The following is an 18,125-nucleotide window of genomic DNA, read 5'->3' as shown; positions in this document are numbered from 1 at the left end:
CCCCCCCCCAAAAAAAAAAAAAGTTTCAGAAACATTAAAAATGTCGTTCAAGATCTAGATTTTTAGAGTAAGCATGAGTAAAGCTAGGAGTGGTGCCTGTGTCAGCAAAACATAAATCATAATGATGATAATTATTGTATAAGTATGCTTGAACAGATCCGGAAAGAAGTTATATGGGTTTAACCATACATGGTTAAATGGCTTTAATGAACCTCAACCTGAGTAAAACTATATGTAATTGTCTATACTAAAAAAATGTCTGTAGACAGTTTTCTACTAAAATCTAGTAGTTTAACTTAAGAGTAGTTGTGAAGCTATGGTAACAACTCGGTAAAGCTGCTAAAGTGTCTAAAGTTGAACCTGAGTTGGTAGTCCAAATTAAAATCCAAAAGCCAGCTCATTTTAAGAACACACATTGGAGTTTCTGTGTAGCTGTATTTGAAAACTTAAAACTCTTAAGTGTTACAATACATTTGTTGTTCTTATTTGTTGCTTTAAGATTATTTTTTTCATTGCTGAAGACAGGAAACGTCATCCAGATTTCATTTAAACTAATAAGAAATCAACTAAGATATCAATTTGAATAGTGAATTTATAAATTACTATAGTTTTGTATCAGAATAAGAATTTTGTCAAATCTGAAAGAAACGACCATGTTTTCAAAGTCCAAAAAGTCTGCGTACAAATGCACCTGTTAAAATCCTAGAGAGCAGCCTGGACACAAAGAAAATGAGAATGTTTCTCAGTAAAATAAGCCCTTACAAAATTAAGATAAAAATAGAACAATATCTGTCATTTTCCTGTGAAGACTAAACAGATATCTAAAAAAAATCTTCCAATAGGACAGCTTTATAGAATCTTAGCTAAACATAATTTTTCAAAATTGTTATAAGCTTTAACTTACTTAGGTTGTATTTACTTGTTGATTAGCTGATCAGCTGTTTACCTGATGAGTTAATCTAAGTTACAATTGCTGCTTGTAACTTTGAGAGTTTGTTTAAAAAGTCCTCTGAGACCTCATAGAGTGGGAGGTCATAAAGCAATCTTTAGGGCCTCAGGTTTTAGACGTGGCTGCAGTCTGAGTAGGTACCTGAGCTAAGATAGAATCACATGGGTGACATTCACAGGATTTGTTCACAGTCTTTAGTTCCATTATATCTGGGCCAGGTGACGATGTTGCTGCCCCAAGCCTGCCCCGGCTGTTCACAGCATTTCCACCAGGCCATCCATTTTTTATGTAAACACTGCCTTACTCATTTAAATCCAAATAAACCAGGACTTTAAAGATCTACTGTTTTAAACTTCTTAAACTAATCCTGACTTATCCATGGGCCCTGCCCCTCCCCTCGCGCTGCCTGAGCACTGCTGCGGGCACGCTTGGTTAGAGAATAAATCCCTCAAATGCCCTCTAGCACCTTTTTCTCATGGTGGTTCCTTCACCCCACACACCCTGACCATTACCCTTGTGTTGCCCGGAGCCTCCCGTCCAGGCGTAGGAGGGAAGGGGCGAGTGTCCTCAATCTGGCATTGCCATCTGCGGGCAGGGCAGGGCAGCTGTAGCCTTGTATAAGAGAACTTGGTATGTGCGCAAGTTATTTCCATGTTTGTGCTACACTGCTCTATAGTTTGATGAATTTGTAGGTGTTTTTCAGATAGCATTGTATGAAGTGTGGAAAAGTTTAGAATACAAAAATGTTTTTACAGCCCATTCAATTACTGCTTACAGGATAAAGAAGTGCGAGCAATCTTCCTCAGGCTATTTGCACAACTTTTCCAAGGATACCGGTCGTGTCTTCAGCTGATCAGAATTCATGCTGAACCAGTAATTCATTTCCATAAGGTAAAAGAGAAGCAGTTATATGTAGTTAGTATTCATTTGTGTCATGTCATTCCCATGAGCTTGCCTCTTGAACAAGTGTTAAAGTTTAAAATAAAATAATTTACATGTGGTAAGCGTATCATTTTGACATAGAACCGCATAAATGCAGTTTAGTGGAACTAATTATAGGGGCAGTGATGAAACCTGAAACGAAGTTAATGTTGAAATTTAATGCAAAGAAACATTTGAGGAATCATTAAGGAATTCTGAAAACACCTATGTAATTGTATACGATACAATAAAGTACTAATTTTCTATTTTGTTACTTGTGAGAATTATGAATTGTGTGCATCGGACTTCCTGTTACATAGTTCCTGATTTTAGGTGTAAATAGATACTAGACAATATAAAATATGTAATTAGAAAGTACCACAGGTTACTATAAGTGGTGAAAATGTTTAACTGCTAGTACATAAATAGTTGGTTGTAGGTAAAATACATGCATTTTTCTCTATCTTTATTACAGGCAGCCTTCTTGGGGCAGCGAGGCTTAATTGAAAATGACTTTCTAACCAAAGTTCTCAATGGAATGGCATTTGCTGGTTTTGTGTCAGAAAGGGGTCCTCCTTTCAGAGTCTGTGATCTTTTCGATGAGGTGAAAACTGTTCCTGTATTCTGAACTAAACTAAAATATGCCAATGACATTTCAGCATGTGAAAAACCATCGAAATGCTTCTAAAGCCTCACTGTTTACTATTTAAAGTTTATACTAAACTTCTCAATTCTCAGTTTCTACTAAGCATCCATTTTGAGCTTACTTTCATAAAATATACCCTGCTCATATGTATTAAGTTAAACAGTTGTATAAATCATGGTGATGCTGTTCCTATTGTCAGGTTTGGAACTTCATAATGCATCACATGTGCTAGTACAGAAGTATTTTGAGCAATTTAATTATATTCTTAGAAACATTGAGAAAGTAATTGACAAATATTAAATTAAATACATACCCAACAATATAAGATGGGACTAACATTTTTTCCTTTTAAAAAGCACTGCCATATTTGTATTGTACTGGCTTTTACTGGAGTGTGGAGTACAGAGAGAGCTTGATATTAATTCTGCGTTGTAATAGCATATATGAGAAATATGGATTATGGTATTAGAAATGGTAAAGGAATGTTTTAGGTACATAGGACTTTCTCTTTTAGGTAGGAATATAAAATCTGGTAATAGAAGCTCTATAAGAAAGGGAAAATGTCTCATGTTCCAGAGCAATGTGACATTGTATGTTTTTCAGTGTTTGGTTTTCTTTGCTCAGGTTCAATTTAAGATTAACATTTCATAATTTAAATAGGAAATAAATTACTTTTGGATGAATTATAAATACTTTAATACTTTTTTCTTTCTTTTTAAAGTTGGTAGCCTTTGAAGTCGAAAGAATTAAAGCTGAGGAAGGTAATCCACCAAAAATGATAAAGCATGTTAGAGAACTTGCAGAACAGCTCCTCAAAAATGTAAGTTTACTATACCTGCTGCACTTTTAGAGTTGAGAGAGTAATATTAAAAATCCCTATTTTTGAGTTTGATCCAGTGTCTGAAAATGGAAATGACTGCTTGTGGTGGCCATACTCTGTATTATGACAAAAGACTTTAGAACATTAAATGGCAACAATTTTATATATATGAAGGAAGTTTAATATGCTAATACTGATTTACATATTAACTACTGTTACATAGCATTCTGGTTTTTTAGTGTCTATTCACATAATGTTTGTAAACTCTTATTTTCTCTGCTGCAACCTGTCCATGTCAAATACCTCTCTTTTCTTGCCTCTCAACAATTAACCATAGGAAAACTGTACCTCCTGTTTGGCATAATGTGTACTTTTGACAGATCTTTCCTGCTCTGCCAACCCAGTCCCCATGGTCTGTGTGCTCAGCAAACACCATTTCTTACAGCTTGTTTCTTGGACCCTTCAGTTTTTCAGTCCCTGCTGAGATTGTGTTCTCTTTCTCTGCATTGCATGTCCTGGCATCTGCTGCTCTCATCTTCCTAGCTAGATTTTTGACTTATTTCATTAAGCTTTCCTCTGCACAGAATTTGTATGGCTAAGTAGCTGGTTTGTTTTGACTGCTATTTCTCAAGTTGATGCTTTTCATTGCCATGTTGCCTTTTGCTCCCATAAACAAAAGTATCAAGCTAGCTCCTGTTTATACATTCTATTGCAAGCTTGTTGTCCTGGTACAACAGAAACCTAGTTGACTGAGTAGTGTTCTTTGGCAGTGGTACACAGCAGGTAGTAAGTAACAGCATAGAGTCAAATTCAATAACAGCAAATTCAAACATGATTAATTATAACCCCTCGTTAAGTGAATGAGGAGATGAAAATATCCTGGTTTGTTTGATTGATCCTTATACTTCTCAAGATGTGAGATGTGATCCTGGTGGTAGAAACCACGTGTAGGTCTTGGCTGTATGTTGGGAAAGGTACAACCTGAGGCCAGAAAAAAATCTCAAGCAAGAAAGATTATCAACCATTTGAGGAAAAAATTAAAAGAAATAGTGAATTTTCATATCCTACTCTCTTCAGGATGTCTTTCTGAAAAGTGTGTTTTAAATAAGCTAAAATCAGTGTGGAGGTTGTTGAGTGAAACTTAGTGGTTTGTGATGTACATGGTCTTCCCAGTTGCTGACCATCAGAGGCAGAAGGTGCATGTCCACAGGCAGGAACACATATTGCACCGATACTGCATCTGGTATTGACAGGTGCCAGCAGAGCTTACCTACACGGAGCAAGTCTTCGAATATCCCACGTACAGTCACACCTCTCTTGTATGGTGATTATTTCAGTAAAACAAATAAGTCAGTGTTCTGCAGCGTGAAACTGATTTTTAATTTTTTTTTAATGCTGAAGAGCTCTGCAGGAAAACCCAAAAGTAAAGATAAAAGCTTTCCATGGGGCTGCTTATTACAGACCATAAAAAAGTGAGTGAAAAATCATATAGGCAAACATTTGTTTTCACAGTGGAAATTCTGATAGTTTTGCAATAACGGAAGTCTTTTCTGTCCTTTGAAAATACCACAAAATCTGAAAAAGATATTTTCACTTTATAGTCTCGATCAGGATGAGAATATTTCTCAGTACTTGGTGGATTTACATGTTTTAATATTTTTTAACCCTCTCTCTAACGAAGAGATTGATTGTCAAACTAATCTCTATTCAAGTCCTAAATATTTTTTAATCTGCATAAAATCAGTCTAAGTTAAGCAGTGATTTTCTTTTACTCTCTTTTTGAATTTTGCATGTTGAGAAAAATAATTTTATAAAAGCCTTTCTTTAACAAAGTTGGAAATATTAGAGATAATGAGTCAAGGGACATATGAATATGAAACGTATTAGTCAAGCTGCATTAGAGACTTCATCTTTCAGGTGTGACAGAAAAAACAGCGATAAAATTAGATGAAACAGTAACACATTTGTGTATAACCTTTTGCGTTTGACCTGCAGGAGAATCCCAATCCCCACATAGCATTCCAGAAGGTGCCGCGGCCCACAGAGGGCTCCCACTTGCGGGTCCACATCCTCCCCTTCCCCCGGATCAACGAGTGCCGGGTGCAGGAGCTGCTCCAGGAAGGGCTGGCAAGGAGCCAGGGTGCCCCCTCTGCCACCCGCGGGGACAAGAAGTGTGTGGTTCCGGCGGGTCCCCCTGTTGGTATGTTCACTGGTCCCCTGACTTACCTGTTTGTCTTCCTCTCTCCTAAGTTGAATATATAGTTAGCATGGTTGCCATGTGTTGCTCCCAACTTCACGTTAGCCCAGTATTTTTAGTGATTGTTGTACCCTTTAGTAAACGGACTTGCCTGTTGGCCTTTGCAGTTTTTAAAGCCCTTTTGCATCAACCTTTACTAAGAAGTCAGACATCCAGAGTGTGAGTGACATAATTTCTAAAAATAAAAAAGGATTTGATCTGAGTTAGACTCAACTATTAAATTAGATACTGTCTACTCATCCAGGCTACTTGTAGTACTGGCTGAACCAAGCTTTGAACTGTTAGGGTTTCTCTTCTGACACTAATGGAAGACACGTAAGTTACTCTAAAAAGGCAAGGAACAAACATAACACCCGTCTCAAAATAAATATATCTTTGTTTAAATATAAAGAACATTGTAGGCCTGTCAGTTTTAATGAAAAATTCTATTAGTCATAGTCATATTTATCAATGTGAATTTGTTGTAAACAAGTATGTTTAGTAAACTTGCAGAATACATGAAGCTGGCAGAGCTTGCAGAACTTTTAAAGGATGACATTAGAAATCAAAACAGTCTTGAAAAATTGGAGATCTAATGTCTAGTCTCTGTTGAATTTTGTCCTTCTCTACTGTTTTTCTTCAAATAAAGTATTGCACTTGCATGGACATGATCAGCTGACTAGGCAACAGTTCTTCAGAAATTAATTTGGAGATTATAATGATCAGAGGACAAACATGACCCAACTATATAAATCTATTGCAGAAAAGACAAACATCTTAGTAGGATGTATTAACAGGAGTACAGTCAGGGAAGCCCATGGAGAAATTCTTTCATTGTACCCAGTAAGACCTCAGCTGGACTGTTTGTATCCGTTTTTGGACACTGGAGGTCTGTCTCCATTTTTGGTTCTGTTGGAGGGAGTCCAGAAGAAAGCAACAAGAATGATCAGTGGTCTGGAGAATGTGACCTACAAGGGAAGAGAGAGAGTTGTTTAGACTGAACCATAGAAGACTGAGGGAGCACATAATAGCGGTCTTCAGTGACATAAGAGACTGTTAAAATAAAACGGGAACGATGTGTAGTGATAAGAAATAATGGATTTAATTGCAGCACAAAACTAGAGTCAGGAAAAACTTCTGGAAATGAGGACTGTGAGGCAGTTGAATGGATTTCTTGTGAAGACACGGAGTCTCTGTTATCACAGAACTTTGGGAACATATTAGACAAACATGAGAAATAACATAAATACAGTTGATCCTGTCTAGAGACAGCAGGATGTACTAGATGGGCTCTTGGGCCCCTTCCAGACCTGTTTCTCTTTGGGTGTATGTAAGAGGATGGACTCTATTCACCTGCCTTTGCAGTTGGCTATATCATTGAATGTGTTACTTACAGAAAATTTAAAGGGTATGTGCTTGTGCTCTGTTGTCTGTCTTTAAAAGACTAGATGCAAGAGGTTTTCTTTCTTAGTAAGTTAATTTTTATGTCAAAGTTCTGGGTTGGGTTTTTTTTTCAAGGAACAGCTTTCACACTCATACTTTCTACTGTCCTCTGTGTCAAAATTCTTGGATATTAGGAGCTCATTATTATCTATAAAAAGGGCATATTGTGCACTTATATTCTATTTGCTTGATACTAAAAAGAGAATGTTAGGTTTTCCATTCTGAATTTTTTTGAAAATTCCAAGCAAAACACTCTGCATTAAGAAAATAATCTTTAGATCTCAACAAATTGGAATCTAGATAAGACAACAGGTTTGTCAGGTTTTATTCCATCTCATATCAATTATTTAGGAGAAAATAGTTATCCACTGCTACAAAATATGCAAGTCTATGTAGTGCACTGCAGGACACACACATGTACGGTTGTTTTACTATTAATTTGTATTTATTTATGTTTCAGTAATATGTTAGCTGTTGGAATCTCTTTGTGCCTATATGAGACAAATAGAACAAGTAGCAAAGAGAATCAACTGCTCTGGTTAAAATTCAGGGCACTCTTTTCTTTAGATAGTGTAGGAAACCCAAAGATTTAGGATCTTACGTTCCTATCTGTATGTCTACTAACAGTATTTGCTTAACAGAACAAAATGGAGGACGCTATTTTTTTTTTAAAAAAAGAACTTTCTGGTATTCTTTGTGGTTCTTGCAGAAGACAATTGACTGATGTATATTCTTCTTTTTATTTGTTAGTTTCCATAATGGAAAAAGGAAGCACGGTTTTCAACAGTGCACAAAGGCTGGAAGTTGTTAGAAACTGCATCTCATTCATTTTTGAAAACAAATTTTTGGAGACTGAAAAGGTAATAAATTAAAATTTTAACTTTTCCAAATAAGCCTCTGTTTTGCTAATGAGTGAATAGAGACTGACCTTGTCACAAAGTACATTTTTAAGTCTTGTTTCAAATACTAATGATTATTTTAACCATTTAAATGAATGACTAAGCAATAAAACTAATCATCTAAATCCAATACTGTTAAGTAATACAAAGCTAATGGATTTGAAAACCCGTTTGTAATACTGCATGAGTGTGTTGATGCCCTTTTTGCTAATTTATATTACCATTATAAATAATACTGTCCAAGTGATTTTTTTAAGAGGGATGTACATTGGTCTAGCAGTATTGATACGGAGGAATGTAAACAGAAAGCATTCATAGATGTTTTGGTGTTTGTCAACCAGTGCTCTTCTGAAATTTTTAGTACAGTAAATTTTGCTGGTTTTAAAGAAATCAATAATTTGATAGAACTCAGGGGAGAATGTAAATGTTTGGCATGTCTGTCTTCACTGGAATGTAGTGGTGAGTTGTCATCCTTGACATCCTTATTTTTTCACATTAGGAAGTTGCCAGGCCTTGTAGAATCTAACCATAAGGGTTTCAGTTATTGATTCTAGAACAATCACTCAAACTTACACTCAAATCTAATTCTACATATGAAAATGACTTTCAGAAGTGTAAAATTATTTTAAGATTTTTATTTCTCAGAAAAGTATCACCTGTTTATCTCTGAGGCTGTGCAGCTCAAGATAGAAAATGAGCATTTCGTGATTTACAAGTTATGTTACGGAATGCATATAGAAGAAATCCTAATAAAATGTGTAGCTCTTTAAAAAGAGTTTTGATGCATGTGTGACACAGTAGCTTTTAACCTCTTTCAACTTAGGCACTTGGAAAATTTCAGTAGTTTTTTGTCCCCTTGCATGGTAACTTTGTCCTTAGACAATAGGCTGCCTTTTCTTAGTTATCTGTTACTACCCATTAAGTCTAGTCTAAAGGGCCACAGTTGATAATCATTGATGTAGCACTGGCTGCATCTATAAAACATTGACATTAATATTCTTCTGTTGGCCCATTTTTAGGGCAAACTGTCTAACAGGCTTGTGGCCTTATTGCCATGAGAGGTATGCCACTTCTACAGCCACCTGTCATTCACTGCTTATCAAAAAACATGCTGGTTGGCCTTGATAGGCTAACTCAAGCCTGGCTGGTACAGAATAGAGCCCTTGCTTTCATGCACAGTAATCCATTTCTCATTTCACATCCATTCAATGCCAGTCTGTATTCAGTCATTTCTATTTGCAGGTGTAGATGAGAAATGCTGTTTAATGCATTTGAAAAAAACATGGGGAAAATTTAATACTTAATAACTCATGCTAAATCAACTGTTACATGAAAGTTTGATATTCGAGGTAGTGAGTGATTTCCAAAGTTATTCTTTACTATGCTGTCACTTGCAGTTTCTTAATAAAGAACGAATGATATTCAGTGTGAACAGTGCCATTTTATTTCATTTTCGTAAAGTTAGATTTTCTTCTCCACAGACCCTGCCGGCTGCTCTGAGAGCTCTAAAAGGAAAGGCAGCTCGGCACTGCCTGACCCAGGAGTTAGGCCTGCACGTTAAACAGAATCGAGCAATACTGGACCATCAGCAGTTCGACTATGTTGTGCGAATGATGAACTGTGCTTTGCAGGTACAGTGCGTGAAGGTTTTTTAATTTTTGTTTTCTTTGTTTTGTTGTTATGATAAGCAAGAAATTGTTTAGAGTGAGGTGGAGAAGCAAAATACTTAAATTATATGACCACGTACTAGAGAATGGTGTAGCAGATAATACTTGACAGTGGATTTAAGGTATTTTGTTGTTGAAAGGGTAAAGGATAAAATGCTCAGGTCTATACAGATCTGTCTGATATGAAAAACAGGAAGAAAACTGTTCCCGTTATTAATAATTCAGATGTAGTTTAGTTTTGGTAAGTATTAGAGATTTATCTTAATGGCTTGAAGTACATTCTTACTGAATGGGTGTTAGCTTTTCCAGATAATTTTTGACTCTGAGCTTATAAAATGTGTGTCCCTTGGTGGTCAGTTAAAAAAACCCCAGTTTGTCCTCTTTGTCATCACAAGTGCCAACATATTTCACGAAGAAAGCATACTTTCTACTTCCATGTAATTCTACTTGTCACGGTGACATCTTAGTTTGTCAGAGACTCACTGAAGGTGTTTGCAGTTCATCTCCTAATTTATTCTACGGATAAATTGAATAATTTTGTGCAGAATAGGCATCAACACACAGTGGCGGAGTAAAATATGGGGACAATTTCTTTTGACTTTCCTTTGAATAATTGTTGGTTTAGCTTGTTCACAATTTGTTGTGCGGAAATGTTTTATAGACATCAGTGTTTTCAGTCTGATATCTGAGAATGTAGTAGCATTTTTTAAAAATTTGTAATATGATTACACTTGGTTATAATTTCCATCGTTGCCCCTGTCTAAGTTATTGTATCAAATTAGTGAGTTGATAGAGACATTAGTATTTTAACCCCACTCTCCTCTAACCTAAAAGCTGCTGAAATAATTTTGCAGCAGTTTGCTGGCCCATGCTTTTAAAAAGGTGAGTGCTAAATAACAGCTTTCACTTAAGTATAGAAATAAATTAGCATTGACTGAACAAATGCTACCTCAGGTCACCATCAAATATAAGTTTCATTGTCTGTTGTATTTTGTGTTTGTGCACAGTAGGTATTTTTCTACTGTTTGGAACAAAATTCAGCTTTGCCTGAGCAGTGGTCTTTGGAGTAAAATTATCTACATTCAGTAGATTAAAACTGAAGTCAATTGGCAAAAATTACACAGCATGTACCAGAGTGTGCTTTTTTGGCACAGGCATTGGCCTTTTCCAAGCTCTAAGTTTAGCCTCAGAGTTGGAAGAAAAATTGAAGTTGTCTGTGAAAATATATTTCTCTGCCCAAAGTCATGACCAGTGGAATACCTGCTGTGTATTCCAGAGTTAGAAATTTTATTTCAAACCAGGAAACAGCATTGTCTAGATGTGCCACAGTTTTTTGATTGTTCCTGGGTTAAAAAAATAGGTATGTTTTTAAGCAACAAGAACAAAATATAAATCCCCTTTATTTGCTGTATTTTAGTACAAAACAGATGGCAGAGGAAAATGAGGAGTTGAGGAAATTTCCTTTGCTGAGGAAAGAAATACTGACATTATCTTTTAATAAAGCAATAAAATCAAATTTTTGTTTAGGAGATAAATTTTTGTTATTCTTCCCAGTGACTTGAAGACCCAAGAACCTTAATGTTCATAGAAATGAATGTGTCTGAAGTCTTACTGAAGTTAAAATAGAATGGTTTTTTTTTCCTCAGTAAAGCTGGCAAATACAACTCAATTCATGCAGAGTAAACAGATACATCAAGGAAGGAGGCACAGTTTTCATGCCTCCCCCCCCCCCATTATTTTCATATCTTTGAAAATATGAAATGGAATCAGGAGTAAGCTTGGCCAGTATGAAAACATCTGAACTTCTGACACTGGGCAGCTGTTTAGAAGCAAATATTTAGTACATCTACTTTTATGACGCATGAAATTATTTATTTAGATAAAAGCATGATTTATAATTTGTCCATGCACTTTGTTCGACTGTATTTGGAACCATGTGTGATTTTTGACATTTTGGAGCTTCCCTTGTAGCAGTTCAAGAAAAAATACATTATCAAGACTTTAAGTTTGCCCTTGCTGCAGTGGGACTCATCAAGTCAGCATTTTGCTCGAGAGACATGAATTCTGTTAGCTGCAGGTCATAAGACCAAATAATTTAAACAGTGTCTGTTAAAAAGATACAAAAATCTAATTTAAGAAATATGGTCTTAACTGGAGATGTACTCAAGATTTAGGGAAATACCGCATTAATTATGATGGAGTTTTCTGGGGAGTTAGACTGCAGTATCGCTTTGAGACCTCACGGATCTGCTGGAATTCTAGAAACTGTCTCAGTCTTACCACCACACGTCTTGTCACAGATTTTTCTGTTAAGGTTATTGCATGTTCCCGTCGGGTTCTGTAGCATACAGACGGGAATCTTGCTGTGGCCAAGAGGCGTACAGCAGCTGCGGCAGAAGCTGAGAGGAGGGGAAGGTGCTGGGCATAGTGGAGAGGTTGGGCAGAGCCCTGGCTCTCTGCTCTCGGGGCTGAGCTGGGCTGAGCCCTGGGAAATACGGCTCTGCTGGCCCGCCTGCTCTGCCAGATGGGAAATCTGATGCTCCCCAGCGACCAAACCTCTGCTACTGATCATGTGAATTGTTGAAGACCATGTGTATTTCAAGAGATACAGGTTAGCCGTTTCTGAAAAGTGTGTTTTGAACAAGAAACTGTATTATTGGCATGTACTGAATTCTTTGTCTTACTGGGAACAGTGCCACATCTTACAAAACTAGGAAGATTGCTTTCTGCAAGTTTATTGCAGATCCCTCTGTTACTATTCAAGACTTGCCTGGTTGTTTAGTGTCAGGCTTTTTCTTTTAATAGAATGTATTCTCTTGTTTTACTGGAGTCCATAAAAATAAAGGTCAGAAGCTTTTTCAGAGCTTCTGTATACTTGTTTCGTAGATGAAGAGCAGTACGTTAACAAAATGCTAGTAATAATCCCACCATGTATATTGATGCTGGTCTCATTTTATCTGGTGTGACATGGCTGCTACCAGTGCTTGAGAATAGGTTAAGGAAGAGGAATACAATGTTCATACCATTGCTTGAAGTTAACAGCTGTTTTATTTCAGTGAAAAATTATTTAGGCTGTATTTCCCCAAGTATCCAATCTCTAGCCATTTTGCAACTGGGACGAAGGGAGGATGGTATTTTACTGATTTCTCCAGAGATGGCAGAACTTGGAATCGCCAGATCTCTGGTGTTTGTCAGCTCAAGTCTCACAGTCCAACAGTGGCATTCTTTTGCACTATTCTTCTCTAGATAGATAATGGGCAGGAACTCACTGCAAATTTTTAATAGGCCTATGATCTATGGAATAGTACAATAGAGTTTCATATTCGTCTGCCTCATTTAGCAGGTAGGCAGCTGCATGTCAAGCCTTGTGGTAGGCTTTGGGTGACAGATATGTTTAAGGTAAGGCATGATGTAGTTAGTTGATACCGAACTGCTAAAAACATGCTTTATTCTATCTCTGTGTCTGAGAAGTATTGACAGCCTACTGCTGCTGAAATTAAAATGAAGGAAGTGTTTCTGATTGCTCTTAGTAGCAGGGAGGTCAGAATTATGTACACGTTGTATTGCCACTGATTAAAGCGGACGTCTTCGATCGAGGGCAATCAAATCCCCAGTTATTTGCTTTTGTCTCTGCTAGGAGTTGCCGTTGGCACTTCCTAAAAACTTCATTGTCATGCCCTAAGTAAGAATTTTTCCCCTGACAAATAATATAATCTGACAAGCAATTAAATCAGCCTGTGATCACCAATCGGTAGTGATTAATATCTGAGATAGCGAAGCAGAAGCATTATGTTCTGCTCCATATGTTATATAACTAAATTACTATTAGAAGCCATCTACAGTGTTGTGAATGCTTAATATATTGACAATCTATTCATGCAGATAGCACTGTAATGACAAAAATGTGAAATTGTTTTTCTATAGAAACTTAGAAACTATTTCCGTCATGTTTGCTATCTGATGCTGTTTACCTCAGAATAATTTACAAGCACTCATAAATTCCTATTTAAAAAGTTGATTTCCCTTTAATTTTCTGTGATAAAATGCTGTTCTCTGACATTTCAGAAAAGACTACTTAACTTTTTTGCAACTAAAAAGCCTATTTTTACCAGAGAAATACTTCTTCTATGTAATTACATTTCCAGCTACACAGTGTATTTTTAATACTTGTTAAGAAATAATGGCAAAACCCGTCTCATGGCTCAATTTGCATACTTCCTTATTAATTTATTGCAAACATGACTTGTCCAGATTTTCAGCTGTCTGTCTGATTTTACTCTGGCAGCACCAAATGAACTCCATTTTGAAATACAGTAGCACTTAATTTGATAAGATGGTACTCAAGGCAAAAAGAGGCCTAAAGATGTTTACTTCTCCCACAGTGTAGGTGGAGAATACTTGATAATCAGAAACAATTTTTATGTTAAAAAGACGTTCTAAACAATTTGCATAAAAACCAGTAACAATAAGGCTTCCCTAAAAATTATTTTTCTGGGGAAAGATTCTCTTCACGTAATGCACGGCTATGAACTAGATTCCTTTGGTACTTGGAACAGATAAAACTTTTTGTTTAAAAAGAACAGCTCCAAAGCTACAATGTGGCAATATAACATTGCCTCTAAGGTGTTGGTCAGTGATATTGCCCAACTGCATATTAACACTTTTCTTTGGCAAACGTGCGTCAAACTGGAAAACACATGTGCCCCAGATATCTGGAGTACTTAATGTGGTTAGAGTGACAATAAGATGCCTAAAACTGCTAAATACATAAATCCTTTCAAAATCCTGGTCTTTATATGTAGGAGAGGGATGAGATCTTCTAATGATGTGATTTAATTTGGCAGCCCACAAAGTCATCAGTGCTGCTTTAGGACCTCGTGGGCTCCAGCATCACGTCTGCATGAATACACTTGAGTTGTACCACTGTAACTGAGGAAACTTCTGCAATAGTAGCCAAATTATTGATCGTTTTAGTGCTTTAGATAATTTCTAATAGACCGTTAGGGCTTTCTGTAGTGGCAGCAAGCAGATGTTGATCTTTCAAATAGAGTATACTGAGCATTCTAAAAGTATACTTATACTATATTTATACTATACTTCACTTGCACTATACAGGATGAAAAACAACTATAGGAAGTCTTAGTAGCAACCAGGGCAAAATTAAAAATTTAACCTGTATTAGGTTACAGCAAAGGTACATCTGGGCCAACATCTGTTCTCCAACAATGGCCAAAAGCAGCTGAAAGATGGTATTAATTTTTCCCTTAGAATTTCACTTGTGACTCTTCTGTATACTTTTGGTGTAATTAGGGCCTCTTTCTAGCACTTACTATACAGTCTGTTGTGAAAGAAACTTTAATATGCAAAATTAAAACCAATGACATTCTGTAAATATTATTTTTCTTACACAAATAACTTTTGTATTATATTCTGCCACCAGATAAAGTTTAAAAATTGTCAGCCAGTTTTCAGAATTTAGAGGTTTGTGAATACTGTCCAATAACAAGAAAGATTTTATTACTCCTGAGAGAAAATCAGCCGTGTGTGTATGTGTCATATGATTCAAATTCTTGGCAACATAAAGGTTAAATGAACTAGCATTTCTCATATTTTATGTTGAAAACTAAGTTGCTAAACACCTTTATTTTGGAGGGTTATGGTAGGTTTCTCTCCTTTCAGGTTTCTATTTCATGGCCTGTGTTTTGTTACTCAGTTTGACTTGCATTCCTGGAAGAAGAGACTCTCAGAAGTAATGTTTGAACAGCAGTAGTATTTGAAAATATTTTAATGTATTTTAAAAAAATAGAAAATATATCATGAAGTGAAATCATGGAGTTTTAAGAGGACCATGCTTAATTCTATTAATTTATGAGTTATTGCCAGTTTGATCTTTCTCGTCCTGTAGACATAGTCCTGGTATTATTTAAGTGGAAGAAAGGAGGTTCCAGTGTTCAAAGCTTGGACTTGAAACTTCCAGGTGTAATTCCATATTGTGCTCCAGATTTGGTTTCTTTGTCATAGTAAGCACATCATATAGTTTCTCTGGTCTATGACTTACTACTCAAAAAGTAGAAAGAACAGGTTTTTCATCCTGCTCACTTTTCAGGGGTCCACATATAATGTTCTGGACTTAATAAAAGAAGCTGCTGTTTCTGAATCTTTCTGATGGTCTCTTTCCCAAGAGATTTCAAGATACTAGAATATCATTGGACATGCCTGAACTGATGGTGCTCACTTAATTTCTCTAGGAAGAAAAGTGGAAGTACACTGTTAAAGATTGTATTGCTGATCTGATTTTATTTTTCCTTTCTTTGCCATGAGGAACGTATTGTTATATATACTCATCCCATCTCACTGGGCAACCACACAGTCCAGGCAAAATCCATTGGCAGGCATCTTTTTACAAAATCCAGAAAATAGTTTCTTTCCTTATTGGATTGCCCACGTATGTGTGTATTCATGAAGTAGGTATGTGCATGCTGCTGTCACTTGGTACTGCAGACCTTTTGGCTTTACTACTGCTGCTGGAAGAGCAGCCCGCAGTTGTCTACTCTGCAGGTATCGAGGGGATGACCACCTTGACATAGCAGGCGTTCTTTGCTGGGCCAGGACTCTCCCTGTGGGGGTGGCAGTGTCCAAGTAATTCCTTTTTGCATCACTTAGGGAGATTTTTGTGCAGTGGTCTCCACAGAGAGGTGTCTGGCTGGTTCTGCATGTGTGTCCAGGCACCGAGGTGGTTGTCTCAAACTGTGTTAAACTGCCTCTGTGGTTTTAGTGAGGAATTTCTTTGATGACCAGGCAGCAGAAAACCATGGCTGCTTTTCCTGCTGGCACTGTGCCTGCAGAGGTGTTCAGGAATGAGCTTGTGTGTGGCTGGGCACTTCCTAAATGGCTGTTTCCCTGCAGACTTCAGAGACCCTGCTTTTGGTAACCTGAAAGTGGTTGTGACTTCTGCTTGGACCTACCCTCCATATCTATTGGGTGAGACTGTTGCTTAAAGAAATGAAAGGAGAAGGATTAGCAGTCATTGAGAGTCCCATGACATGCTGTCCATACCTACATCTGCCTTTAGCATCCCACCCTCTGAGCTTCTCGCCAAAACATGAGGTGTTCATACACTTTAATCTCACCTCTGTGTATACACGTATGCATGTGCATTTGCAAGTCACCGGGGTGATGCAGATATCTGTCTGCTATATAGAGAAATATATATACACGTATGCACATAAGTACAAACTCACTAGTAATGCTGAAGTTATAATAATCCCCAAATCCTGCTATGGTCAGAGCAGCCTGTGCAGAGTGTGAATGAATGTGCCTCTTGAACATAGGACTGGAGGGCTCTGCTTGCAGGGAGTCTCCTGGTTTGCCCCAGGTCTCATGCTGCTACCATGAACAGAGATCAGAAATGCCAGAGCAAAAACGTGATAGTGTTCTCCTTTCTGTTGATATAACTTGCCATAGAGCCAGCTGGTTTCTAGACTTCAGGGTGTCTATTGATTATGCCTTTGTCTATGCAGTTATCAGAGCAGGATTCAGCCTTGTTTTAAGGGTGTCTGCTTAACATCTTACTGCAAATATCAAATGATGCTGAGGTATTGGGTTTACTGCAAGAAGCAGCAGAAATACCCGTAAGTGGCCAGGCCTCCGGCTCCTCTGGTGGTTGCAGCTCTGGGGCTCACCGTGGGGTTTCAGCTGCAGCTGTGACCAGCCCGGGGAGCCCTGCACCCCCCTGCTTCCCACAGCCTCAGTCACCCCCCCCATAGGGGGACTGCACAGGCCCCTGAAGCAAAACTGCAGCAACAAAAATAGGTATGTTGAGAGCTGTGATATCTTGAGGAGTTTTTAGTATATTTTAGCAGATTTTACATGGAATTTACATAGCAATATAGGCATTTTAGAAAAGAAATACAGGGTGTAGTATCCGCTGGTCTGTGTCTGGGTTGCACTGGTTTCAGTCAGGTCTTATCTGCCTTACAGGTAGATAAATAAAAACCCGATGGCCTTCTGGACATAATCAAGAGCACTAGAGCGTCAGACACCAAACGAGGGTGCCACACCAAGTAGTCCCCTGGCAGGGGTAAGGAGAGTGGTACGAGCCCACCCATCCCAGTGGGGTTTCTGGGGTGTTCACCAGCTAGAGTACTTGGCTCTTACTGGACCTTTTCTGTCCTTGGCCTTTGTTCCACCCTCCAGTGGCTGCTGTTAATGCAGAGCATGCTCATGTCTGATTGCTCACACATAGGTGTCTTACTGAAACATGTAGCTGCTTGGGGCCTTGACATGGTAGGCTCTGACTGCTCTGAAGTGTTCATTACTGTTAATTGTGGCCTTGTGGTTACCAAGTGTTCCTAATAACACTGTGTTCTAAATATTTTTGGTCGTCTTGATGAAAAGCAGACATGTGCTTGTAAGCTACTCACTGCCGTAAATAAAACAAGTCTGGTTTAGGAGTTGTGGTATACTGCTGTGTAGTTGCTCTCTATCCTGCCTGTGAAAGGTGGACTGAAAAATAGTAATTAAAAAAAAAAAGGGAGTTGAAAT

General features: G+C 37.6%; 1 protein-coding gene across 1 annotated transcript in view; it reads left to right on the top strand.

The window, feature by feature from the left end:
- The window catches only part of SBF2 (SET binding factor 2), a 198,857-nt gene that overhangs the window by 97,270 nt on the left and 83,462 nt on the right, over positions 1–18,125 (top strand). Inside the window, exons 11-16 of the mRNA XM_026850676.1 lie at positions 1,727–1,840; positions 2,346–2,474; positions 3,238–3,336; positions 5,332–5,536; positions 7,766–7,875; positions 9,396–9,545. Of these exons, the coding sequence (XP_026706477.1) occupies positions 1,727–1,840; positions 2,346–2,474; positions 3,238–3,336; positions 5,332–5,536; positions 7,766–7,875; positions 9,396–9,545 (807 nt within the window). The remainder of the gene's footprint in view (positions 1–1,726; positions 1,841–2,345; positions 2,475–3,237; positions 3,337–5,331; positions 5,537–7,765; positions 7,876–9,395; positions 9,546–18,125) is intronic.

Source organism: Athene cunicularia (genome assembly GCF_003259725.1).
Source record: "Athene cunicularia isolate RWA chromosome 5 unlocalized genomic scaffold, athCun1 chr5_part3, whole genome shotgun sequence".
In the NCBI taxonomy this organism is placed as follows: domain Eukaryota; kingdom Metazoa; phylum Chordata; class Aves; order Strigiformes; family Strigidae; genus Athene; species Athene cunicularia.
This window is presented reverse-complemented; position numbering and strand designations above follow the sequence as displayed.